Source organism: Rhododendron vialii, chromosome 8a (genome assembly GCF_030253575.1).
Source record: "Rhododendron vialii isolate Sample 1 chromosome 8a, ASM3025357v1".
Taxonomy (NCBI): Eukaryota; Viridiplantae; Streptophyta; class Magnoliopsida; order Ericales; family Ericaceae; genus Rhododendron; species Rhododendron vialii.
Window position 1 is genome coordinate 5,840,734 of NC_080564.1, and position 26,877 is coordinate 5,867,610.

At 38.6% G+C, this 26,877-nt stretch overlaps 5 protein-coding genes across 6 annotated transcripts; 4 read left to right on the forward strand and 1 right to left on the reverse strand.

The window, feature by feature from the left end:
• Positions 1 to 236: 236 nt before the first annotated feature.
• On the forward strand, positions 237 to 3,110 carry LOC131298920 (beta-glucuronosyltransferase GlcAT14A-like). Its single transcript, XM_058324425.1, has 2 exons — positions 237 to 437; positions 2,008 to 3,110. The coding sequence occupies exons 1-2, from the start codon at positions 314 to 316 to the stop codon at positions 2,502 to 2,504; spliced, it is 621 nt and encodes a 206-aa protein (XP_058180408.1). The 5' UTR covers positions 237 to 313; the 3' UTR covers positions 2,505 to 3,110.
• Positions 3,111 to 7,251: 4,141 nt separating this feature from the next.
• Positions 7,252 to 9,015, forward strand: LOC131298921 (gibberellin-regulated protein 7-like). Its single transcript, XM_058324426.1, has 3 exons — positions 7,252 to 7,537; positions 7,629 to 7,695; positions 8,434 to 9,015. The coding sequence occupies exons 1-3, from the start codon at positions 7,475 to 7,477 to the stop codon at positions 8,613 to 8,615; spliced, it is 312 nt and encodes a 103-aa protein (XP_058180409.1). The 5' UTR covers positions 7,252 to 7,474; the 3' UTR covers positions 8,616 to 9,015.
• Positions 9,016 to 11,939: 2,924 nt separating this feature from the next.
• On the forward strand, positions 11,940 to 13,401 carry LOC131298922 (gibberellin-regulated protein 13-like). The gene is made up of 3 exons (XM_058324427.1): positions 11,940 to 12,012; positions 12,493 to 12,694; positions 12,967 to 13,401. Exons 1-3 carry the CDS (start codon positions 11,956 to 11,958, stop codon positions 13,152 to 13,154), a joined length of 447 nt encoding a protein of 148 aa, XP_058180410.1. The 5' UTR covers positions 11,940 to 11,955; the 3' UTR covers positions 13,155 to 13,401.
• A 3,408-nt stretch (positions 13,402 to 16,809) lies between these two features.
• LOC131298923 (zinc finger AN1 domain-containing stress-associated protein 12) lies at positions 16,810 to 18,030 on the forward strand. Its single transcript, XM_058324428.1, has 2 exons — positions 16,810 to 17,137; positions 17,423 to 18,030. Exons 1-2 carry the CDS (start codon positions 17,033 to 17,035, stop codon positions 17,897 to 17,899), a joined length of 582 nt encoding a protein of 193 aa, XP_058180411.1. The 5' UTR covers positions 16,810 to 17,032; the 3' UTR covers positions 17,900 to 18,030.
• Positions 18,031 to 18,698: 668 nt separating this feature from the next.
• LOC131298924 (ferredoxin-thioredoxin reductase catalytic chain, chloroplastic) lies at positions 18,699 to 23,520 on the reverse strand. Of its 2 annotated transcripts, XM_058324429.1 has the most exons (6): positions 23,301 to 23,520; positions 22,916 to 23,034; positions 20,255 to 20,304; positions 20,068 to 20,139; positions 19,253 to 19,313; positions 18,699 to 18,850 (listed from the first exon to the last, which is right to left on the reverse strand). In XM_058324429.1, exons 2-6 carry the CDS (start codon positions 22,976 to 22,978, stop codon positions 18,806 to 18,808), a joined length of 291 nt encoding a protein of 96 aa, XP_058180412.1. In that variant the 5' UTR covers positions 22,979 to 23,034; positions 23,301 to 23,520; the 3' UTR covers positions 18,699 to 18,805. The 2 variants fall into 2 exon arrangements, 1 of the variants encoding a protein (XP_058180412.1); XR_009190574.1 differs by lacking the exons at positions 18,699 to 18,850; positions 19,253 to 19,313; positions 22,916 to 23,034; positions 23,301 to 23,520 and adding an exon at positions 20,431 to 21,436 and having other exon boundaries at positions 19,809 to 20,139.
• Between the last annotated feature and the right edge of the window lie 3,357 nt (positions 23,521 to 26,877).

The window sequence follows — 26,877 nt, forward strand, 5'->3', positions numbered from 1 at the left end:
AAAAATGTAGTGGATTGATTCGTATCGATGAAAAGAATTTGAAAATAAATATTTTTTAATTTAATCTAAAATATTTTTCAAATTATTCAAAATAAAGCCCAAAAATATCTTGGAAATTTTAAAAAATGTGGGTAAAAGTTCGTCAAGACGAATCAATAATTTGGAGTAAAAGTCTGGCACAAAACTAACAAATGCAAAAAAAAAAAAAAATCGAATAAGATCAAAACAAGAAAAAAGTCTTAAAAAGCTAAAGAGAACAAGGCGTAATTATAGTGTACGTGCATGCATGAATTGAATTTTTGTACTTGTAAATATGTACAGGAATATGAGGGCAAAACCATTAATTGTTGATTCAGGGTTGGATATGGCAAAGAAAGCTGGTATTTTAACGACTACGCAGCAAAGAAGCGTGCCGACGGCCTTCGAGCTCGTTACAGGTGCAAATTTTATTCTTTATCTAATCATTTGGAGTTTAATTTATTGGTCTTGATTCACCTTAATTATATACTACTATTTTACTTTCCTGCGAGGTACTTTTTACGGTGTATCTTGCAAGGCACATTCAAGCCGTCAACGAATGTCAGAAGCACTTTTGGAAGGTTGTGATTGTGTCCTATAAGGTGTCGTGCAGGATCCCCAAATCCTATTTATACAGAATACATAAATAATGTGGAGGTCTCTTAGTCTACCTAGTTGTACGGACCCGGGGACCCTACCGAGCGGCACCCTTGCTAAGCGGGTGCCGAGCGGCCAATCCGGCCTTTCATCTCAGAATCAACGGCCCGGATCGAAACATTTTTTTCGTTTTCCTTTCTTTTTTTAAAATCCATTCGGTACCTTTATATCTGGGCCGTCCAAAACACTTTTGAAAGGCCGAGATGTGCTTGGCAGGCTCTCCAGGTCCTGGTTGTACCTCTTGCCTTGCAAGGAGGAGGTCTGGATTCCAGTCTATGGGGAGACATCAAACCCCCTTTAGTTGTTAACGCACTAATTCTCCGTTAACCCTTCATTAATGTACTCCCTCCGTCCCAATTCTTTAGTCTCTTTTGGCAGTCCGTGCTACTTTTCAATTGATTATATCTTGCAAAGTATAATCTTTTAAGTGATTTTGAAAATATCATTCAAAAGAGCTCATTGAGATTTATCAAAGAAGATTCATATTGCATATAAAATTTTTTACCAATTAAAATTTATAATTATTTTTTTATCCGGTTGGGATAGGACGAGGGACAAAAGAATTGGGATGGAAAGAGTATACAACATTGGCAAAAAAAAAAGAGAAATAATAATGCCAAAACCGTTTTTGGTGGTGCCAAAAATCTAGTGTACAAATGACTTGTACCATTTGTAATGTGTAAGACTTTTATACACTGGAGTTTTGGCATTATCGCTATCCACAGAGAGAGAGAGAGAGAGAGAGAGAGAGAGAACATAACTTTGGGCTCCCAGCCCATATTGGTTACCAGAATGGACTGGCTGGAAAAGCCTGTGAGACTCCAGGTGGACCACAAACTACTGGGCCCAGGTCTCAACCTGTTTGGGCCATTTTATTGTAACATTTGTGCCTGCATTCAATCGAATGGCCGTTTTAAGCCTACGCAAGGGCCCGTTCGGACAAATAAGCCTTAGTGGCTTATTTTTTGTCCTTATTCAATTTTTTTTAATATCTCTTGGCTTATTGTCATTTTTTTGGGTATTATTGCATCCTCACGACAAGAGAAATCTAAAAAGTAAAATTTTTTGACCGAAATCCAATTTTTTTTGAATAAAGACGAAAAAATTGACTTATTGATTTACTTTTGTCTTTATTCAAAAAAAAAATTGGATTTCGGTCAAAATTTTTTACTTTTTAGATTCCTCTTGTCGTGAGGATGCAATAATTCTCAAAAAAATGACAATAAGCCAAGTGATACGAAAAAAATTTGAATAAAGACAAAAAATAAGCCATTTTGGCTTATTTGTCCGAACACATTAACTCACCTCAAAATTTCTCCTTTATTTTTGCAGGTTCTGCTTGGATGGCACTTTCTCGTCCATTCATCGACTTCTGCATATGGGAATGGGACAATTTACCTCGAACGGTTCTCATGTACTATGCGAATTTCATATCCTCCCCAGAAGGTTATTTCCACACAGTCGTTTGTAACGCGGAAGAATTCCGCAACGCCACTGTGAATAGCGACCTCCACTTCGTATCTTGGGACAACCCTCCCAAGCAGCACCCCCAGTACCTCACCGTCAAGCACATGGCAAAGATGGTGGCCAGTAATGCCCCGTTTGCTAGAAAATTCCACATGGATGATCCGGTGCTCGACAAGATCGATTCTGAACTGTTGTTTCGCGGTCAAGACATGGTGGTCCCCGGTGGGTGGTGCATGAGAAGCAGGGAAAATGGGACCGATCCTTGCTCTGTAGTGGGTGATACCACATTCATCCGTCCTACTGCTGGTGCAAAACGGCTGCAAATGTTGATAAATTCGCTGTTATCAAGTGATAAATTCTGACCGAGGCAGTGCAAATAACAAATAGCTATTCAAAAGGCAGTTCTCATTTCAATACGCCAATACACATAATGAACCAATGATACAGGGGAAGATGGCACAATAAGGTAATTAGAAGTAGAACTTGTGCAGTTAAGGAAGGAGTGCTGAGAGAGTACCAATTCGACTTGTAGGCTAGAGCTAAGTCATGGGCGGGTGCGGAGGTAGGAGAGTGAAAACGTCTTTGATCAAAAGCCTCCCAAACAACTAAAATTAGTGAGTGCAATGGTTGAAAGCGCCAGCTCACATCAAGGATTGAGTGCGGGAGTGAAGACCATTTTGAAGGAATATGTAACTAAGGGCTAGAGGCAATGAAGTGGCTTTGGTTTGCTGCTAAGATAAAGTCAGTATGTGATGTTCGTTCGAATAGTCCCAACTTTATTTCTTCTAAAGAGAGTATGAATTGTATTCTGTTCGTTGGGCAATCTCATCGTGTGGCGCGCGTTGAACGGTGTAAAACGTTGTATCCTGTAAAGAGAAGTTGTTTGAAACCTCAACCACCACTCGGGAGTAATGCTAACAATTCTGTAATTTGAGTGTAGAAAGTTATGAAGTCTCACAGATGTCCGTTACAGATCGATATGCCTCAAACTCAAACTAGTGAACTTTCACTATCTTTCTATTATGCTGTATTTTTGGTATCCTTGGTTGAGTATTATTCATATATTTGCAGTTTAGTTTAATTAAATTCAAATTTGTACTCTGGACGGACTAATTTTCCGACACAAACGTTGAGTACCTCACCTCTCTATTTCAATATTCACGCCCCGTTTTTGTTGGAATTTGCCTTGAATTCCGTCGCGAGAGCAATAGCAGTAGCGGAAACCAGAATCGACGGATTTCGGTAATTTTTGCCCGGCGGTTTCGACAGTCACTTAGCTTGTAGTAAAATTGGCTCGGGCGGAAATCAATTTGGCCTGGGCAGTTTTGGCATTTCGCCCGGGCAGTCCTCAAATCCGCCCGGGTGGTCGGGACAACTATTATGCGCAGATTTAAGGGTTTTGTCCAGGTTTTGGTCCCCTATTATAAATAGGAGGTTTAGGAGGCTGCTTATGTATGTTCTTTTGTTCAAAGACTTAGATATTATGGTTTTGTTCATCTCTTAGGATTCCACCAAGGATTTGAATGTTCCTTTTGTATTCCACCAGAGATTTGTTCCTAGATATCTGTTTGGTGCTTCTTTGAGAGTTACGGGTATAGCCGGCTTTTTGATTCTCTCCCTATTTATAGTGAATCTTTTTGCTCTTTTTTTCGTATAGTACGTTCTTGTTTTGTACTTGAGCGGAACCACGTATATCTTTGTATTCTTGTTTATCGCTTGTTGGTTTTTTATATTCTCAAATTCGTGTTCAGCACAATAGTTTTCGATATCTTTTTCATCTATAACTTATTGTCAAAAGTAAAATTGTTTCTCTTACACTAAAACCTTTTTCGCCTCCATTATGCTTTTGACCTCTTCTCTTTTTCTCATGCATTATACCATCTTTAAGTTATACTCCCTCCATCCCAAATTGTTTGTCCGGTCCGCAAAATGAGGACTAAAAAATAATGCACTTATTTCAAGAAAAAATTCAAACTTTTTTCATAAATTAAAAGAACTCATCGATATCTAGTGAATTGTTGAAAAAAATTTGATTTTTTCTTACAAAAATTGTATTATTTTTACATCCTCGTTTTGTGGACCGGATAAACATTAGGGGACGGAGGGAGTACTAGTAAAAACAACTTGACTAGAAAATATTATAAGAAGTAGTTCATAACTTTTAACTTAGTGGAAAGGCCCCCTTGTACTTTTCAAAATCCCTTTTTTTGTCCTCATGAGTTCTTGGTTCCAAATTTAAATGCTGAACGTATAACTTGAACGTACATCTTATGTATTGTAGACTTGTAAAATACCAATGACTTCTAATAATGACGTCAATTATTTTTAAACTTGGTGTCGCTGGAAAGATAATGTCGATATCATTGAGATGAGACTAATTTAGGAGTCCTCAACTACTAGCCCTTCTGCTCCCCAACAAAATAGGACTCCCTTCATTGGTGTTTTCCTTCCCCACAAGTGATGATCTTTTTTCTTGCTTACAATAATCTCTTCTGTCTAGTGAGGATATTTTCCCTCTCGATCTCAGATTTCAGAGTTTCTTTGTGTTCTTTCTTCTTTTTCAACTCTCCCGGCTTCTCTTTCATCATCATGGTGCCGTAACTGCCGTTATTGGGGGAGAAAAAAACCTAACAAATACAAAGACAATAACACTTACAATAGGAAGATTCGAATTTTTAACCTCCTAATGAGATGCAAGAGTTTTGAACAACTGAGCTAGCCGATTAACCAAAGTTTTCATTGACCTTGTAATTAAAAATAACATGTTGGTTTCACGATGACTAAATCTCAAAGATTTCTATCGAGGTGCATTCCAACCCAGTAAGGTTTCCATCGAGGTCCGATCCCCTCCTCCATGATTTGTGTAGATCACATGGCTAAGCCCAATTGACCAGCTACTTTCATTTGCGAATTTACTACTATTATGGTAAGAAATCAAACTAAAAGACTTTTTAATTTTGCATTTGATGATTTTCTAGACAGTCCTGCATTCCCGCCAGGAAAGGCTCTCTGCCCCGGCCGCCCCGCCTCCTCTCAAAGCCTATGTTCGCAATCCCAAAACACTAGTTCCGAGTTTAATTTATTACCATTCTTTTTTTAAAAAAAAGAAGAAGGTAATTTCAAGTTAAAAAATCAAGTGTTTACACAAATAATTTTTTTACCAATATGTATCTTGTTTGATAGATCTCATTGAGATTTTTTATGCGGTGAAAAAAATTAAAAAATTATTTTTTATTTTCATTATATTTGAGTTAAAAAATTGAAAAAAAAACTTTTTAAATAAGAAGGTAAACTGGAACACCCCCTATTAGTATCCCTAGTTGTACCCACAAATTGTTAAAGGAAAATGATTTTAACACTTCCATTTTATTTATTGACACTCTTTTTTTTTTCTTTACTATAAATACTAAAGGCAAAAGTTAATGTAGGAAAAACCTCCCTAGGTGCTTACTAGTCCTAGTTCTCAATCTAGGGAAGAAAGCACGTGAAATTACCAACTTTATTTGTTTTTGTTGAGGAGTTAGTGAATTAATTAAGGTAAGAATATATTATTAATAGGTATGTCAGGGGCATTATGATCATATATGAAATACCTCTCAATACCTGAAATTGGACTATTTTTAAAATAAAAAAAACTATGGAAGGACCGTAAGAACTAATCTGAGATACGCGCAAACACACACGTTGCATTACGTACCCGTAAGAGTGGACTGCAAAATAATTATAGGTAGTCCCCTTGAACTACCAATAGTATAATCCACCTACTCAAGCATCCAAATCGATAACCAAAACAATTACTATGGGCCGACAACAATACCGTTCAAACCCAATACTATTAACATCAGTTGGTCACCATTGTACACTTTTTACTGAGAGGTCGGTGATTAAAACTTGCCGAAATCAAGAAAGAATTATTAGTTTTCTTATATAGAATTGTAAAAGAAAAAATGTTCTTATAACCAAGTGGACCATATGCATACAGCCGATGTAACCTAGCAGGTCAACGGGGCTGGTCGAAGCATACTCAAATCTTGCATTAATTAAGGTTGTTAGCGTACGTCATAAACCACGTACGACGGTCCATAAACTATTGCTAACATATCATCATCACCAAACAAACGAACCCGTCCATGGGTACCGACTGCCTTGCACCGTGCACATGCATCCCGCACAAATGATCCAAATCGTTGGTGGCCTCATGAAAAATCAGCTCAATTTGATAACCGAAAGTGATTAGCCTAATGTACCAATGTTTCATCCAGAATACGGGATTTTAGATTCTGATGAAAAAATTGATGTATTGGATCAAACACTTTTATTCATCGAAATGAGATGATTTTTCTGGGGACCACTTGAATCATCCAAAGTTTGTGAATAAAGCCATCCTAGGTTAGAAGCTGATATTGAAGTGTAAAAGAAAAGTATTTTTTGATAATTAAGCAAGTGGGACAAGCTGGTGGAACCAAGAAAGACAAAGGGGTTAGTGATAGAATCTTCAAATCTTGAATTAATTTACGTTGTTACCGGCGTAAACCTACTAACGGTCCATAAAATATTGCTAACACGTCACCTAATGTCATGTGATGCCTTTTTTCATTAGCAGGCAGGCTCCATCCAGCCCAGAAAGTTCTAGCCACAGACTCAGTTTTTTTTCAATTTTTGGACGTTATCCTCAAATATGTTTTTTTTTTTTTTAAATCTGAACCATTGGACGTCGAGATGAACTACATGCAACTGCATGAGGCTTCTAGATCCTAAAAAAAAACCTCTCATGACCACTTTTAATTTTGTAAATGTAACCACCACTTTTATTTCGAAGTGCGAAACAAGAGAACCATTTTTTTTTTTTTTTGGTAAACTGGAAAAACAAGAGAACCATTTATTGCTATTTGCAATAAGTTCCACAGATTAGAAGGATCGGAGGAAAATGCAATATAACGAGAGAAAGCATCTCAACTATGTTGACACCCTAAACTCCCGACAATCATATATGCCGCCACCTCTGACCCAAAAGAAAAGAAACAAAAAAAAAAAAAAACAAAGGTCCATGTAAGATATCTTGAATAATACTAGTACCTTTTTCTCATATGGTGAAGCTGTCATTGACTCATTAACAATTGAAACACACTAAAAATTATATATGGCAGCTTGCAAGTTAATCTCTTCTCCCACAGAACGTGAGATCGACTTCCGATCCCTATATAAATACACATTTTCATAGTGTGATTAATTCATAGCATCACACAAATCTTGAACCCTTCTTTAGCTAGTTCTTTCCCTTCCATATTCCCCCGCCATTGTTAGCTTTCCGCTCTTTTCATCCTCATCAACCATGGCTGCTGCTATGAAAGCCATTCTCTTTCTATTGGCCTGCTCTGTTTTCGTCGCCATAACAGTACGAAACGATTAATTACGCTCGTTACTCTCTTGATGTTTCATATCGATCGTCATTTAATCTCGATGTTGGGTTTAATTTGTTTTCGTAGGTTTCATCAGTTGAAGAACAGGGATATTTGGCGAAGACCTGTGTGAAGAATCGCTATCATTATCCTGGTAAAACTAGCTACTCACTCAAATAGCATTATAGATAGTAATGATCGATCTTAAAGCAATCATTCATGCTACGTAACCAACGAATATACATCCATAAAGTAAAAATGAGTGTGGTCAGAGGCGGCTTCACCTTGAGCCATGGGTACTCAAATGAAAACCCTAATTATTTTTCACGTACATGGTAATTTAATTTATGTATTTTAACTTCAACTCGTTATTATTTGAACACCCTACTTGATCAATTTTGAACACTCAGGTGCAATAAATTTGAACACCTTATAGTGTACTGTCCAACCCAAAGCCAAATATCATTGTTTTAAAAAAGAGAGATAAATTTCCGATTTATAGATGTGAGTAGAGATTGTCTCAACACATTTTGTTATTTTTTTCCCGTAAACTTTGTTTATTTGTATAGAACTGTCATCTCTTATTTTTTGAATTATACGTACCATATTTTATGGCCAATCCCCATATACTTACTATTTTTTATGCGAGGGGAATGAAGTTTTATTTTGTATGTGTGTGCGCGCACGCGCAAAGGTCGTTCATTTAAATGGCACAAAGAATTTCGAGAAAGATATCAACAAACAAATTTCATTTTAACCAAACAAAAAGACTTTCCATCTAAATATTCCTTTTAATCAAATCGTCTCTTAGCTAGGAATGACTATATATCTTATGCTAGTTTTTTTTCCCCTGAAAAATTCATGTTTGGTATATATATATATACACAAACAGGATGCTCAGAAAAGTGTACGGATTACTGTGATGGAAAAGGGCCGCATTATAAGATGAAAACGGATTGCCAGAGAATCTGCTCTAATTGTTGTACCGATACCAAATGTGTCCCGGGGCCAAAAGCCCCATGCTACGGCTGGACCGAGACCTGCTACGAGGATAAAATCGCCAAGTGTCCTTAGAAGTTAATCTGCAAAAAAGTCTCAGAACATAACTTTCAACACACCTGCGGACGACTGTTTCTAGAGCCAATCGATGTATGTGACTCCAGATTTGTTAAACGGTTCTGGACATAGTTGCATCTTGAGTTGTATTCAGAAGTCGTGTTTCTAGCATTACTCAAAAGTTGTCTTCCCGAAATTTCATCGTCGTTGTGTTGAGGTGGGGTTTTTTTGTGTGTGCGCGTGGTTTTTTTTATTTTTTTTCATTCAGTGTGTGAAAGTTCAAATTTACTTGTCATGTAATAAAGCTTAAAACTCTTGCTCTGTGGGAAGAAAATAAAATGGTTTCTCCGGAAACCCTTTTATGTAGTATGTAATTATCAGTTACATACATTTGAAATATATTTTTTCGTTTGTTCCATTATTTCTCATTTTCTATTTTTACTGGAAAATGTTATAGTACTATTGAAGTGTGCAGGCTGTGAAAACTTTATATTCAAATGTTATTAAGGGGCGTCTCCCTAACCAATAAGTAGCTGTTGTTGTCCAAAAATATTAAGTTATTTTCACTAATCCATAAATTATAGATGGTCTATGGGCGTGTTAAATAGAAAAATAGACGAGAAAATAAAAAAGGAAGAAGCTGCGGATTAGTGTGAACAAGTGGATAAATTGCGATAACATATAGTCCCAAGCAATGTGAGACTATATATTCTATTAATTAACACAGGCGTGCCAGGACCTTAATCGATCAAACAATCAAAACTTGAGAGAATGGGGCTTCTTCAACTCTTGTAAATCTAGCTAACTTCTAAACAAATTAAAGAGTCGTGTACAACGAAAGGGTGAAGTTGCTTACTGCTGGTGCAGCTGGTCCTTTCTTTGCCTCAAACGACTCGATCGAGGACTTTCGCAATTTATTAGGTACTGCGCAAGTAGAATTTAGAAACATCAATTGTAAACGACTCGAGCACTTCACAATTAGGCTGTGTTTGAATCATTCTGTACGATGGATTTAAGTTATTCAACTACAAGTTGTCAAGATCGACCTGAAATTTAGAAATTTGTTATCTCTTAAGTTTTCTAGCTAGTTCGAAGCTTTTTAGTTGTTATCAAGTATTAATTCTTACGGAGTCAGTACGTACACATAGAACTTAATTTGCTCCGATTTTAAATAGGTCACTCGGTAATGAACGATGGAATTGACCCATCAAAAATTAGCCGATCGAGGTTTTGGCTCAGACACATGAGATATCAAACAGAACATTGGCAGAGCATCCATTTATGATTTATGACACGTGATATCACATGTAAAATACTTAACAGAAAGAAAGACCCTTGTTTTTGAACAATCTTAAATTTATTTATGTACGTTTTGACCGTCGCGGGTTTAATTAGAGTACTCTAGGCCGGTTGCAATTAATTAACTCCTAGTTTAGGAGGGAGCGTATCCGTCCATTTACTTCAGATTAGTTCGGTTCATTTGGTGCATTCGTGTCGTCCAAAAATATTTTAAACGGTCTAAATTTAAAAGGGTGTTTTTAAAATAAAAAAGTTTAAAAACACTCTCTTTAAATCTGGACCGTCCAAAACACTTTTGGATGGCCCGATGCACCCAAATGGATGAAACTAGTCCGAAGCAAATCGACAAGATCTGAGTCCAATTTAGGAGGGGTGTTATTTGGGAATGGGATCTGTTGTAGTGCACTCTTGTACTAATGGTCCGTTTGTCGAACGAAATAAAGTTTTTAGTGGATAAGAGGTGAATATGTTATAAGAGGGATTATTTAAGGAGGGTGGATTACCTAAAACTTGATTTGGGTAACAATTGATATGGATGGATAAGATTGAATGGATAAGAATGGATAATGTGATAAATTACTCGGTTGTCCTCATTTAATCATTTTATCAAAAATACAAAATGCTTTTTGAAGGGTAATTTGGTTTTTTTTTTTTTTTTTCCACCCAGACAAACACCTTCCTTCCTTCTCCCCCTCCCTCCCTTACCCTCCCGACAAACAGTAAATGCAATAGGCCGGGTGAGATACTTTTGAAAATTTGGACTGTTGATTGTAGATATGCTATGAGCCTATGACCACCATATTTGTTTTTCCATCCATTCCTACTATTTGTAAATGCAATAATAGGTTTCAGTAAAAAGCTCGCAAAAGACCACTTTGAATTGTTCGTACAAATTTGAGATAGATGGTTAATTCCTTTGCAAATCTAGAAAATAAACTAAAGACCCGTTTTTAGTCTCTTCATCAAGTGTAATATTGATTTCCATGTACAAAAATAACTACATATAGGAGTATTTTTTTCGTTTAAACATATCATTTAGATACGCGTACACGCCTCTCCCACTAGCTTCTTCTATTGTACGTTTTCTCTTTCTTCAATTTTATATTCTCCCCTTTTAATTTCTTTGTTAATTATGGAGGATTATTGCATAGATTGAAAATCAATACACATTTTGGCCAACGAACACAATTAACATTTGTCATTTACGCCTTCCCTTGGAAAATGTAGTAGTATGAGATAATAGTAAAATGTGGTCATTTAAAATTATTCTACCTATATATTTACGTCAACATGGCCTTGCTGTCGATCATTTTAATGACAGGTCAAGGCTTAAATAATGCCAAAAATAAAACTAAAAAGTGAATACATTTAATAGATGAATTATTTCATAGGATTTATATATCTTCTATTTTTTATTTTTTTTTCTAAACTTCAGCACATCATTTTCACCAAAAGGACAGCTGAGTGGGCTGTGAGAGACATTTCAATCCATCCTTAAATACTGATAGTACCATAGGCAAATTGCAATTCTAGGCATTTGGGCTTAATTAATTTCAAGCCTATGCCAACCACTACGCAACCTTTTTTGGGAAACAAATCTTAAAAATTACTAGATCCAGAAGCCTAGGGCCACAAACAACCCATATTCTCTGCATGTACCATGTTCAACAATATAATTGGTGAACCAACAAAAAAAAGAAGGGCAATATAATTCAACAGTTTAAATGGAAAATTTCAATTCATCAACATGACTAGTGCCCTAAATCCCAAACTTTTAGCCGAAAATTCAGTTTTAGGCCATATGTTTGTCTCATCAATTTGCCAAGTGAGAGGAAAAAGAAAAGAAAATTGAGATTTAATTCTTGTCCACAAAATGCCCTGGTAACAAACCAAAGCTTATTTTCTTGACAAATATCTATTCTTTAGGGTTGTAAAAAAAAAATCCTTTGAGATTTGGCATTGAATTTGAGTAACACCACCCCACCTAACACCACTATAAATACCACACTTTCATTCATAAGATCACCAAATTGTAGCTCTTGGTTTAATTTGCCCCACAATGGGCCGGAAACTTCTCATGCTTTTGCTAGCTTCGTTTCTTTTACTCACTACAAGGGTATGTCTCTCCCTCGCTCTTTACCCAATATGAAATTAATGAAAATCTTTCCTGATTTTGTTTCTGTGAAGTGTTGAGTTAATTCCTCTTTGGAATAAAAAATACATGTATAAGAAAAGAAGCTATATATATACTGTCCTTTTCTTGATTGAAATTAATGACAACTTAAATCAATGGCTAATAAAAATTGGCAAATTTCTACCACAATTTTCTAGTATCTAATGACCTACACTATGTGGTTTCCACTCCAAGATATGTTTCCAACACATGCCCCAACTAACCAATGGGGGTTAGCTCAGTTGATCACGATTCCTGAATCTCACTAGCAGGTATAGAGTTTGAATCTCTTCACCTGCGTGTGAGTGTTATTCCCCTTGTATTTGCTGGGATTATTATTCCCTTCATTGAGCTATTAGTTGGGTATGTAATGCTGATACTTGTCCCCTACCCGCTTGTAATGTACTGTAAACAATATTGCAGGCCCCTGCTCTTAGCACGGTGGCAGAATCGACACCAGTTGAAGTTTGGGTCACGCCACCAGGCCCTCTTCTCCCCACAGAGTTGCCTACAATTGCCACTCCAGGCGAGCCACCGGTACTCCCTGGTGCACTGGTCAAACAGCCAGTGTTTCTTCCCAATCCTCCGGCCCTGCTGCCAGCTGAGTCACCAGTACCAATAATAGGTACGTACGTAGGCGCATGTTCAATTCCCTATAATTTTTTAAGAGTAAGTTTGGAATAATTATTCTTAAAGACCGTAAGTGTTGAACTCTTCAGGGGTTTCTTTATTGATATTCGGTCCTAATGTTTTACTTTTGAAAATTTCTCTCGTCAAAGACAAATCAGAAAAGCAAAAGTTCGAGGCAAATTAACTAACAAAACTTTTAAAATGGCAAAAAATAAAAAGAAAGTAACTGATGTTTTTGGTTATGTTCTTATAAATTTGGATTTGCAGACTGCGAACCAAAATGCCGAGGGAGGTGCAAGTGGCATTTGAGGAGGAGACACTCATGCTTCTCGGCATGCATGGCGTGCTGTGACAAATGCAACTGTGTACCCCCTGGAATTTATGGGAAGAGAAATATATGTGGCACGTGCTACACCGGTATGACCAACCGACGTGGCAGGCCCATCTGCCCTTGATCATCAGAAAGTCTACCCCGCCGCTCTCGATCATCAACGGTCAAACAATCACCACTACTTTATATATATATATACCATATATATACACGTGTATAAGAACTTTTCTACATGAAGTACTGTGAAAAGTTGGCACATCGGCTGAATAAATAAACTGAAATAAAATTGCAGATGGGATAAAAATGCAAATTGTTTGGCCTTGATTATTATGACTTGGCGAAACTATTAATGGAAAAGCAAGTATATATTGGAGATGAGATTTTTATTTATGTGGTGTAGTACTTACTCATGCATCTCGACTCCGGGAGAGAGAATTGAGGAAATTGTAAGTTGAAACTGGTAGCGGGTAGAACCTATTTATTGGCTTGAAGTGAAGGACCGATCCTTTTGCATCAGGTTAGTCATCAGACAACGGAAAGATCATATAATTAGCTGGATTCGCATTATCGAAGAGCAGACTTATCTAATCCGTAAAAGACATGAGAAGGATTGAGTAGGGTGGCCCTCTCGGCTCTCCCCTATCTGGTTCTTAAAGCTTCTGCTTATTGATGCCTTTGGCATTTCAAGTATAATTTACCACTAGTACTGTTCATGATATACTCAAACTCTTATGTACTTTCATATATATATATAATTGAGTTGTAAATAACTAAAATCTCAGTTAGATGACATAAGTAATATAATTGGCCCTGTGGCATCCCATGAATACGAAATGTTTAGTGAAGTGATTTTCTTTAATAATATATTTACTTAACAAGATTTGCAAAGTAATCCAAACCCTAGAATGAAATTACTTGAAGTACTGCAAGGATTGCCAAATCAAGGTTTGTTTGAAGCACCGCTTCCCCGCTGACCACGGCTGCAAGCGGAATTCTTCCTCTGTGATCAACATCGGTTTTGATAGCAAGTTTTTAATTGTTTTAAGCTCTGTTTGGAACTTGTGGAAAGAAAATGAAAGGAAAGAAAAGAGAGGAAAATGTGAAGAAAGTTAATTATTTTCTCTTGTGTAGTGGAAGAAAGAAAATGAAAAAAAACTGTGAGGAAAATTAATCTCTCTTGTTTGGCTTCATGAGAAAAATGGAAAGAAAATAAAAAAATTTAATTATCCTTTCCTTATAACTATGTGGGGGATTTTCTCTTCCAGAACTTTCATTTCCTTCATATTTTCTTTTCCTTTTCTTTAAATAGGAACCAAATAACTCTTAAGGAATTTTTTTTTATTTTCTTTCTTTTCTCCCATTTCCCATAAGTTCCAAACAGAGCCTTAACAAAGAAAAATGTTATTGGCGGTGGAAATGATTGCGCGAAGGTCGGTCGTAGCGGTGGGGGCGGCAACAATATCTCTGTCAAGGATTCCGTCTGTCAAAGCCAGTTAAACATCGTTATTAGAGCATCTCCAATAGCCTTCCTTTGTCTAGCCACTAAATAATTTCACCAAAATTCCTTTGATATAGGAAAAAAAAAACAAAAAAACAAAACCCAATCAGTTACCCAATCTGGAAACCCAGATGTCAGAAAACCCAAAAATTGAAAACCCACGGAGATCCGGTGCCGGAGTCAACGATTGGAGACGCCGCTGACGTAGAGGTGTTAATGATCGGAGAGCCGACGAGGTAAAGTTGCTCACGATCGGTGTTGTCTAGGCTGCAGCAAAGAGAGAGAGAGAAGCGAGTGAACCATACCTCGTTGGTTTAAGCGAGGTCCTGTAGCTCCCCATCAAATTACCGAGTTCCAAGCTAGGTTTCTGGTTGAGGGTTTTTTAGGATTTGGCTCGCCTTTCGAGCGAGAATGGGAAAGAGAGGAGGCCGCTGGAGATGCTCTTATGCTTATACTTATGGATAACCGTGGCTGCTGCTGTTGCTTTTTTTCATTTCACACACAATCGAATGTTAGACCAATTTAATTAGGGGAATACACATTCTTTATTTGGGTGTGTATCATATGCACCCCCAAAATATTATGAATTATAGAGAAAATGTTACGAATCGTATTACTAAAAAGTTATGAGTCGTATAAAAGTTATTAGATATACCAAAATGTTATGAATCATAATGAAATATTACGAATTGTACTGTTTAAAGGTAACGAATTCTAGAACAAAAGTTACAAAATACACTAAACTATAATGAATAAACCATAAAATAGGTGTATATAGTACACCCTTTTAAAAAAGGTGTATTGTAGACTTTCCCTTTTAATTAGATTCTGAATTGTCAAAAACTTGTGACCATTGCGATGAATTGTTGTTCTTTCAACACTCATAATCTTGATTGTTTTAAGGACGGAAAGACTGTCATAATGTATATGATAGAAATGCATGCATATTTTACAAAGCTGATACAAAGATCCTTTCTGTACCCTCCTTCAGACCGAGTGTTAGACAAGGATTTACAAACAAGAACCCATATAAGTACAAGCTAGCTAGAACCCAGTTCTTAGGTACAAGTTAAAACAAACCCATATCGGAATGCATACAAGTATAAAATTAGTGCGGGGTACGGTCGCGACCAATGGTATTGATGCTGCCTATTTGTTCTCTTCCTAATCTATGAACTGATCATAAAATTTTCAGATTTTTTAATCAGAAAACAGACACTCGTGCATTGCTTCCCACATTATTTCAAGTAATTTAACACACAGACGAGAAATTTTTCGGTGCCGGGTGGGTAGATCTCATGTGGTGCCTGTTCAACACATTCGGGCTATTCAATGCACTTTTGGATGATCCAGATTGAAACTCTTTTTCTCCTCTCACCCCACCACTCTCTCTCTCTCTCTCTCTCTCTCTCTCTCTCTCTCATTTTTCTCTCTCCAAATTCGAGCCGTCCAAAACTGCAATGGATAGCGTAGATATGCCGAGCGGGCACCACGTGCTACCCACCTAATACTGAAAAATTCTTCCACAGAGAGAGAGAGAGAGAGAGAGAGAGAGAGCTTTCTGATCTGCTCCCGCGACCTTTCCTCTGGTAGGGTTTGAATCGCCTTCCTCTCGCCACAGCTTTGGGGAGGGGACTAATAACAGGGGAGGGGTCTTGCCCATTAAGCGGAGGATAATATTCCAATAATTTCAAAGAAGTTCAAATATCATTACACATATCATGGATATTAATACATTTTCACAACTATCAATTTATCTTTCTCGGATAGCAATACATCTTTTATCTATTATTTTCCGTCCTCAGGGCGGAGGTTAGCATTTTCCACAAAGAAATTACTTGGGTATGTTGTTTTTAGTTTTTAGGGCAACTATGGGGTTATTTTGGTAATTTTAACTTTTAGTCCGGAGCCCCCTTAATTTTTCTGCTACGTGATTAGTTTGGAATACCACTTGTACATGCCACATGATAATATGAGACTTTTGAATAATTACTCCTATCCCACGCCCCCATGGGACTATATTATCCGCTCAAAAATGATTACTATTCCGGTTGGAATAATTAGTCCGGATATAAAAACTTACACAAGCACCAACTAAAATGGATGGCGGGTTTGATAGTTGAATCTACATCTAATCCCCCAGCCAAACAGGGCCCAAGTGTATTATTGTGTTTGGGACCCACAAGCGCTTTGTTGATAAAAAGGCGTACGTAACTGATAACTCCTTCCAAAAGAAAATCCGCGTTTAGATAACAAAAAAAAAGCCTAGAATCATCCACTGGAAACGGCAAAACCAAAACTGGAAAGAGGTAGGAATTGGGAAAGACTTGTCTTCCTTCCCAAGCCAAGAAGAAACCATATATATATATACACGCATACGCGAGCTGTGGTGGAATTGGCGAATCACAAATTCTGAGATTTCAGAGAGAGAGAGAGAGAGAGAGAAAGAGAAGCAGCGGAACCGAGAGAGAGAGAGAGAGAGAGAGAGAGAGAGAGAGAGAGAGATGGAAGGCGGAACAGAAGCTTTTCCGGATTTGGGAGCCCATTGTCAAGACCCTGAATGCAATCAACTCGATTTCCTCCCCTTTAAGTGCGACTCATGTCGAAAGGTAAATAATAATACTAAAAAAAAGAACCTCAAATAATTCGATTCTGTTTCTTCAATTCTACTTAATTCTCAAATCATGCGCTCTAATTCCGCATGTTAATTTTGTGTTCAACTTATTGGGTTTTTGAAGCATGATTCGTTTTGATTAGCCAATTCGTTGATATGACGAATGTATGGTTCGGTATTTTTTCTTGCTTAATTTTTTTTTCGTGGAACCGTAAGTTGGTTTGGGTCATATCCACAATAGAATTTCAATTCGATTTAATTGATTCGATATGCAACGCAGGTATTTTGTTTGGACCACAGATCATACGAATCGCACAACTGCCCGAAATCCGACCACAGAAACAGAAAAGTACAAGTCTGCAAAACCTGTTCGACGTCGATCGAAACAACCGGCCGCTACAAAGACGACGAGAAGGCACTATTAGACAGGCACGAGAAATCAGGGGACTGCGACCCGAAGAAGAAGAAGAAGCCAACATGCGCCGTGAGGCGGTGCAGGGACGTGTTGAGCCTTTCGAACACGAGTGTCTGCAAGAGTTGCCAAATCAAGGTTTGTTTGAAGCACCGCTTCCCCGCTGACCACAGCTGCAAGCCGAATTCCTCCGCTGTGACTGCCAGCGCTTCTGATAGCAAGTTTTTGATTGCTTTAGCAAAGAGAAACGTTAATGGCGGTGGCAATGATTGCGCAAAGGAAGGTCGTGGCGGCACGGGGGTGGCAGCATCTCCGCCTAGTACTCCGTCTGTCAAAGCCTGTTAAACATCGTTATTATGCTTGTAGTTATGGATAACGGTGGCTGCTGCTGGTTTTTTTTTCTTTTTCATTTCATATATAATTGAATGTTGGACCAATTTAATCGGATACCGAATATGTGTGACCATTTTGATGAATTGTTCTTATTGACTCATAATCTTGATTGTAAGGATAGAAAGACATCACTCTAAGGGTCTAGTCGGTAGAACCGGTAAACCAGAGCTGGTTAGATGCGTGGGGCAGAGCTTGTAGTACCCCCTTTTCTTTTCTTTTTCCTTTTTTTTTAATAAGTAGTACCCATTTTCTTGATCCAGCCTTTTCTTCGGTTCGGTATTGTGAATCACCTACTAAAAAAAGGGGCAGGCCTGCACGCCCTATTATTGCAGGCGGTGGACTCTTTCAGTAGGGAAGGGAAGAAGGGGCCCAAGCACAGCAGATGCGGTACACTTGAGTGGCAAAGGAAAGCGAGACCTTACCTCTTTTTCCAGGCCTGTTCGAACATACAGTTCCCGCGGAAGATCAAGTTGGTGAGCCGTGTGATGGGAAACCTTCACGCATGGTTCGTAGGGGATTGGGAGATGCTGCCAGGGTGCTTGGGAGCTATGCTGAGTGCATCTGGACCGTTCAAATATGTTTTTAGGGATCCAGATTAAAAACAAACTTTTCCAAGAAAGAGACGGTCGAGATGCACTCGGCACCGTTGTCAAGCGGGTACCTGCTTGGCAGGGTCCCCAGGTCCGAAAGACAGAGCCGATACAAAGATCCTTTCTGTACCCTCCTTCAGACCGAGTGTTGACAAGGATTTACAAACAAGAACCCGCTAGCAAGAACCCAGTTCTTAGGTATAGGGAAGACCCATATCAGAATACATACAAGTGATGATTAAATAAGTGAATTCATTACACCAGAGCACTACATATTTGCTGTGGATTCTCTGACGCCTTCCAAGGAAATGGTCTGCACCATGAAAACAGAGATGACCGGTAACAATGCAATCAAGATATAACGCAAAGAAAAATCAAGTTCGGAAGCAAGATCCGTCTCTCTCCCTTCTCTCCAGCACATCGAAGCTTAACATGAATGCATCTATTATAAGGCTGAAGAAATCTATTCAAATCTTCTTCCCTGAGTCATCAGCCTTCCTAATGAGGAGTATGTAGATGTACAAGGGCTATTGTCACATCTTAGAACATAATAATAGCTTGTTTGACGAATTTCCATTTGACCGAAAAAGAAGAAGCAGCAGCTTGTTTGGCATTGTACTCAAGAGAAAATTTTAAACCGGACTTCATGTCTCTATGTAAGGAACAAAAAGAAAACAAAGGAAAGAGGAAATCAAAGGCAAGGACAAGTTGTGACCTGTTCCTGGCCAGCAAAGTCATTTTCAGGGGTGAGGAATAGCATACAGTGACACTCCTTCCTGCCGTGCCAAGGAACTCACACAATTAGAACACAAGTGACAGGTTAAAGAATCAAGCGACGACAGGGATTATTAAGTCGACCTTTCAATCAGTGAGGATACTATGAAAACTGTTTAAAGAAACATGTAGAAACCAAAATTCCACATGTAAAAGAGAATAATGGCTTCATAAATTCCTGCGAATTGAGGACCATATTCAAGTCCACCAAAAGTTCGTTTTCCACATCACAAAACTCTCTGTAGTTATTACTGAGAATAATAATCGTCATCACAATAAGAACCATCTTAATTCTCTATAACAAAAGCCTGGCAATAAGATTCCTCTTTTCTAAAGAGAAGAAATAATCGAGCTCCAAATTCAGTCAGACTACGGCGGAATGCAATAGTTGGCAGCCAAAGCACCAAAGACTGACAAGGAAAAAACCATGATGAGAGTACTCGCTACCTCTACGACATCATAAAACTATTTCCACACCACTAATCCCAACTCATATATTTTGCCAAGTGGAAGCACTTCATTGAGAAAGCCAAACTAAGAAGACCAAAAGAGGTCCTCGCAAATCATTATGTCACAGATTCCACCTTCCAGAAAGATAAAAGTTTCTGATGAAATAACGTTACATGCCTACCACACAAGAAGCAGATTCCACCTTCCAAAAATAAAAGTTTCTGATGAAATTACGTTACATGCCTGCCATGCAAGAAGGAATACGTACTATCAGAAGGTGACATATTTTAGACTAATTATATCAACCTCTCTCTCATGGGAACACATGGACAGTTCCAAAATCCTTGCCCAGCCTCAGCAGCTTTATCATCATAGTGCCTGAAACAAAAAGAACTTAGTGTAGGAAATTCTAAATGAGAAGAAGAAAAGACTACCTTTGATATTTGGAAGAAATTCTTCCACGAAAGATGATAAAAAGGTCAGTGTTGTTTACCTACAAGGGCAAAGTGGTGCTCCCAATGAATCTTTATGGTCAGCAAGTCCCTGTTTGTTTACCAAGTTGAGTATCTTTCAAATAACTACTTGGGTTTAAGAAAGTGATGTGATGTTTTCAAAGATATATTGGAGGAAAGAAAATAAATGATTTTCAATTTCTTTCTATTAATTTACCGATCAAGAATCTGACAGATGAGATCCACAAATCATAGTACAAAGGAAGAACAATGGCTCTTAACACATGATGTCACACATGTATGAATTCATCAGCTCTGAATCCTGATTTGCTTGAGATGTCATTGCACCATCCAGCATAATAGACTTTGCATTAAATCTAATTCGATGCACACATATCCAAAATATTACAAAAAAATTCTGCAGATTTTATTAGACTACATAGAACAACTACCAACTACATCAAATTACCGCAATTGTTGTCCAATTAAACTGACGAGAATTGACATTTACCCATGTAATCTATCACTCCTTGATCACAACTATTCACTAGTTCATTGAAACCTCAGACAGTCAGACCATTAACTGCTCCAGCTTTATCAAGAGTAAAGATAGAACTATAAGGTCCAAAACCCTCCCAAAACTGATGCTCGTATAATTTCAAATTCTGATTCATTTACAACTCGCACTTGCATTTCCCTACTGAAAACTTGATTAAGTTCAATGCAGTAGGTGCCAAGATTACATCTTTGGCTTTCAAGAGCATCAGCTTAGGAGGAGAATTAGAAGAAAATGAACCATATCCAATTACATTAGATTGTTTACCCACTTTCAACAGCTTGCTAGAACATTGATGACGCTGCACAAACCTATGTACAGATACAAAGCACCTTATAAAGCTACCAAGCTAGTTCCTGTAGCAAAGATATCAGTTTGTGTACAGTAGCCTGAACTAATCCTAATTCCTGCACATGGCATCTCTGGCTCTGCAATGCCTTATGCCCCATACTACTACAAGGAATTATGCTTTTTGATCTGTGAATATTGGTCAGTAACTCTACCAAAGAATTGAAGACTAACTAACTATGTTTGATATTTGGTGTTTGCCAAAGAGGCTCAGAGAGATAGGGCTTGAAGATTTTGAAGCTTTCAATTTAGCACAATAGTCACGCAAGGGTGGGTTACCCAGAGAAGTCATACCCTAAGATAGCTTAGCCAACTCCTCTCTTAAGTCTTAACTACCAAATTCCAACAACAGTCACGCAAGGGTGGGTTACCCAGAGAAGCCATACCCTAAGAAAGCTTACCCAACTCCTCGCTTAAATCCCAAATTCCAAGAAAGGAAGACAGACAACCCCAGCAAATTGTGCATAATTGACGAGGAAAGATTTTCTAAAAGCCAGAGGTTTCTTTGTGTTAAGAATGGGGACTTCTTGGTGTTTTCCGGAATTCTGACTTGGAGGATTTAGGGTTTTTCACTAGGTCAGTCTTTTGGCAAATTTGGGCTAAAACCCTGCCGCTGTTGCCCCTGACCAATTGCTGTAGAAGCATAGAAAAAAATTCGAGGGGGAAAAGCAAGGGGAGAGAGAGAGAGAGAGAGAGAGAGAGAGAGAGAGAGAGAGAGAGAGGATCATCGGCTCAAATATGTGCCGTGGCTAGATTTAGGCTTACACAGTTGAGAAGCAAAGGGACAACTGAAGAGGACGAAGCTAAATAAAGAAAGGCTCGAGACAGAGCGTTCAAGGACTGAATGGCTCTTGAAGGCGCTGGCTAATGAAGGACATCCTGGCAAAAGAAATAGGGGCAGTGTAAATAAATGGAATGCAAGAGATCAGTTATCGATTAAGCGCCCAACTCATTTGTTGCTGGAGTTGTGAAAGCTAAGTACAACACCTGTTCAAGTTTTCTGGAAGCTGATTCGCGTGCTTAAGCCTTTAAGCTTTGAAATCTACGTGGGAAACATATGTTACAAGCCCTAGCAATAGCATATAACGTACTGTAATGGGGAAAGGGTCAGGATCAATCAGGACAGATGGATTCTGCGGCCTTTGAGTCTATGACTTTCGATTAATCTCGTCTCCTTTTGTATTATACTTTAAGGTGAGTGAACTCATTGAGCTTCAGATTGCACTGCCTGCTGATAGCCTAGTCAACTATTTTTCCGTAAGTGGCTTTCCTTCGTCTGTTCTGCCTACCATCTACCTATTGGCATTCAACAACACAAAAATAGCAGCGCTTCCACTTCCAATGATTCTGCCATTGAAACACTCAGGAAGGTGCTGCGGGATCTTAGGATCCCTAATAAAGTCCAAATTTCCGCATGAACAGTTGGCGCATGACTGTCAAGCGTCATATAATACAATCAGCAATATAAATCAACCGGCGTCTTTGTGGTATACATCACTTGCTACCAGTGAAATACACAAGTAAACAGTGTTCTAAAACAAGGATTAATTGGCGATTAATTGCTGGGGGGCCTATCCGATTAGGTCCGACTAACAATTAATCGCTGATTACTAATTAACATGCACCAATTAATCCGATTAATCGCTCGAAGGTGACCGACCGTCCGACTAGCGCCTAGCGGCTTTTAGAACATTGCAAGTAAATTGCTATTACTTACTCTGATTCTCAATTGCCCAAATGTTGAAGTATCGGTTGCGTAGATTAAAATAAAAAGTAAAGTACCGACAATCCAACATACCTTGATAACAACAGAAGTGACTCCTTTGTCGACACAAAAGTACGTTCCCGACTTTACGAGCATACTGCTCCGAGAACTTCCTCATTATTACGGTGCAACAGACTTCTCCGACGGTTCCACTGAAAAGCAAAGTTTGAAATAACCCAAAAAAAAAAAAAATTCTTCTGAAATGATAATTTTGTCCAGGTCCAGTTCTTCAAACCCCTAAGTTTAGAAAAGCCCTAACTTTAGAGTAACCCTAATTTCATAACAGAGGATGTTTTTGGAAAATTATAGCAAACTGTTTTGTATTAAAATACAGAAATGTAAGGAAGAAATAGAAAATGGGGAAGATTAGTTGGAAAAAATAAGTGATTTCACATGTTTCGGATCAAGCGTTTTTTACCTCTTCAAGTTTCATTCAATTTTGTTGGACAAGTGCAACAATCGGATTCAATTTTGTAGAGAGACTGAGAGAGATGGGAGTCGCAGACAGTGGTCCCCGGCGTCAGTGGTGATGGTGGTCGGCGGTGTCGACGGTGGGAGGTGAAAATGGGATCGATGATGGGAGTAAAAGTGAGTCAACTCAGGAGGGTGTTGGGTTTGGAACTGAGTTAGTAAAATTGGGTCAAAATTTCCGGCAAGATGGTGAAATTTTGAATTGGAAAATAGAAGAGGTGAGGCCCATTGCTGCACCATGTCAGTTGCTACATAGGTGGTGTACATATGGTGTACACCACCGGTGTACCCATAGCACTTTTGCTTTGGCTTTGGCGCACCTCATTATGACCAACCTCACCTTCCACTTGCGGGATCAGAGCGACTCACCCCAAACCAGTTATTAGCGCCCAAGAGGTTTCGGTTTCGAACTTGAGACCTAAGGAGTTAGGAGGAACCAAACCTTAAGTCCCAATCCTTGATCACTACGCTAACCCCACGGGTTAACGTAGGGCTAGTTGGATGGTAAAATCGAATTTTTGAAATGGAGAGGGTTTGTCGTAATGTCGGGGGCTATACCTTTTGCTAATATTATGCGGCGGTGGCGGAGGCGAGGAGGGGGAACGACGGAGGAAATGGCAGCGCCGCCGCAAGAGGTTGAAGCCTGAAGTGAGCTCATGGTGGCGATTCGATATTAGTACCAAATTCGATACGCGGTATTTATGGTGTTTACGGTATTTTTGGGTGAAGACGAAATTTTTGTGAGGCGGTGCCCGCCACTCGTTTGGAAAAATAACGGCCGACGGTGAGAAGAAGAAAATACAGAACCACTATTCCTCGGGGTAGTAAGCGTTTATTCATTTCGTTAATTGTTTTGTTAGGAGATCCTGCAAAAGTTTAACTTAAATAGGAGATATTGGTAAGCGTTTAATTTAAAAGTTCAATTTTTTGTTTAAGAATTTTAAAGAAAGTAAATAAAATCCTAGATGAAGGACTGATCGAGATCAGATTGAACTGGATTTTGTTACGGCCACCTAGAAAATGAATCTAGAGAAACTGAACAATTTTGATCGGCAAAGTGATATACGAAATGAGTATGCCCTCGCCGAGAATAAACAAAATTGCTCTCTTATTCCTGGATTCAGTAATATTCTCTCCGTCTCTATATAAATGTCCGGACTAAAAATTTAGGCCTTCAGAAATATGCTCTCTTTTTTTCAAAAAATTTGAACCTTTGCCTGAAGGCATTTTTTTCAAATTTTTTGAACCAAAAAAATAAATATATTTAAAGGTCTAAATTTTCGGACCGGACATTTACGTAAGAATAGCCGAAGGGGGAGTATTACGAACAGGATTGGACTTTGATTAAAGAAAAGATGGTAATCCACATCAACCTTCCTTAAGGTTTCTTATAAGTACACTACACTGGCCCCCCCAACCATTCAAGTAATACAGCAGTTTCCCTTGAATGCGAATAACGCATAGTTATGGATACCGTTTCGTTCCGGTCTCAATACCGGCCGGTACCGGATTTGCATCCCCCTGCGCACGAATAACCCGTGACGAGCACCCGGTTAATTGGTTTCCGAATCAGTTTTTCCAAATTGCCTTCGGCCACGGCACATTTTTCCGAGCGCGCGAGACCTCTTATTGGGTTCTCATTCACAAGTTCACTAGTGAGCAAAGTCATTTAAAGTGGAAAAGAGTTTTGTAACTAAGCAATGTGGGACTAGAGAATCTCTAGTAGAGATATTTCATGATGAATTGTATGATATGGGGGATTTTTTTGAATTATAATTACATATAATTATTATATATATTGTAGTTGCGGTAAATCCGAAACGGTACCCGGTACCTGATCGGTACCGGTACGTACCGTACCAGTAGGAAAACCGATACCCTGTCCGAAACGGTATTCAGAACTATGGAATAATGTTGATCAGTCATATTCACTCCTTTAGTCTTTCGTTGATCAGTTATATCCACTCCTTTAGTCTTTCGTTAGCTTTACGGATTCTAAGTTAACGACCTTAAAAAAAAATTGTGTAGTTCCCTTTTTTTTTTTTTTTTTGACAAGTCGAAATTGATTACAAGAGATCAAACAGGTTTATCCTTCATAAGGAGGGATTCGAGTCCAGGCGGAATACAACCTGAAATGACACTATAAGGTCTATCTATACAATTAGCCACACTGTTTTGCTCCCTAGGAACCCAAACCAAAATCCAACTCAAATGATAAGCCCAGATCTTGATGTCTTCCACCATAGCTATTATCTCCCATGGGCAATGCTCCACCTTGCTATTGAGACAATTAATCAGCACTTGACAATCCGATTCAAACACTGCTTTAACAATTCCCAAATCCTTAGCCATCCCACAGGCTATACGCAAAGCCCAAGCTTCTGTTACCAACGCTGAAGATGCCACAATTCTGCCTGCTCTATAGTATTGCATCACTCCACCGCTATCTCGGGCTAAACAGCCAAAGGCAGCTTAGTTGCCTTTGGCTGTTCCTAATGACTTTTGGGACTAAATTAGTTGGGGAGTAAATTGATTTGATTGTAACTTTAATTTTTTGGGACCGAAGAAATTTATTCGCGTAAGGGCAAAATGGGAGTTTTCACAAAGTTAAAAAGGTCATTAACTTGGAATTTACAAATTTTATAAGAATGGTGCGGAGTTTGGGTTTGTTTATCTGAATGGGACTAAATTCTATACACGTACAGCTTAAAACTAGGTGCTTGCGCATGTCCAATTAAAAAGTGACACATCACCATTAATTGAGAAAATGAAGAAAATTTATTACAGGCGCTATTTTGAGCTGAACCTACCTTCCAATTATACAGGTTCTCGTAACAATATTGTGAACTAAACCTGCTAATTTGAACGAAACTTGGTTAGTTTTATAAGTTTACTAGTGCTAGTGCATGTCTATGCCTGAAAGCACGGTGCAACACATGTCCGTGTCTGAAGGGACGGCGCAACGCTTTCTAAACACAATCTAAATGATTTTTTTTTTTTTTGATTGGCAAAAGATGAAATTTTATTAAAAATGGGGAAAGGGGGAAGGGAATCCAACAAAAAATTGGATGAACATCACAAGGTCAAAAGCCCAAAACACCTGAGGGTCTACTGGGTCCTCAACGAAAAAAGGAACAATAAAGCCCAACCCATACCCAAAATAAACAATGAAAGCCCCAAACACCCAAACCTGGGCCGGTCCACCCAAACCAATCCCCAAACCCTAACTACACCACCCTAACTACACCAGCCACAATTGCCGTACAAAATACCAGAAAAACAACCTCGCCATTAAGTCGAGCCAACCTCTCTCAGATGTAGAGGCCGGCGGCTAGATCTGACCTATGAAAATGAGAACCAAAACAATTAGGGTCAAGGGACACCAAAACCACCACCGAATCTGCCAAACCCAAATTTCCAGCAGCCATGATCATCACCAGCAGCAGCAATCCAACACGACGGACTGACAGCCCCTCGCCCGATTGAGAACTCCGAACAGCCGCCGGCCGGACTTCGGCACACAA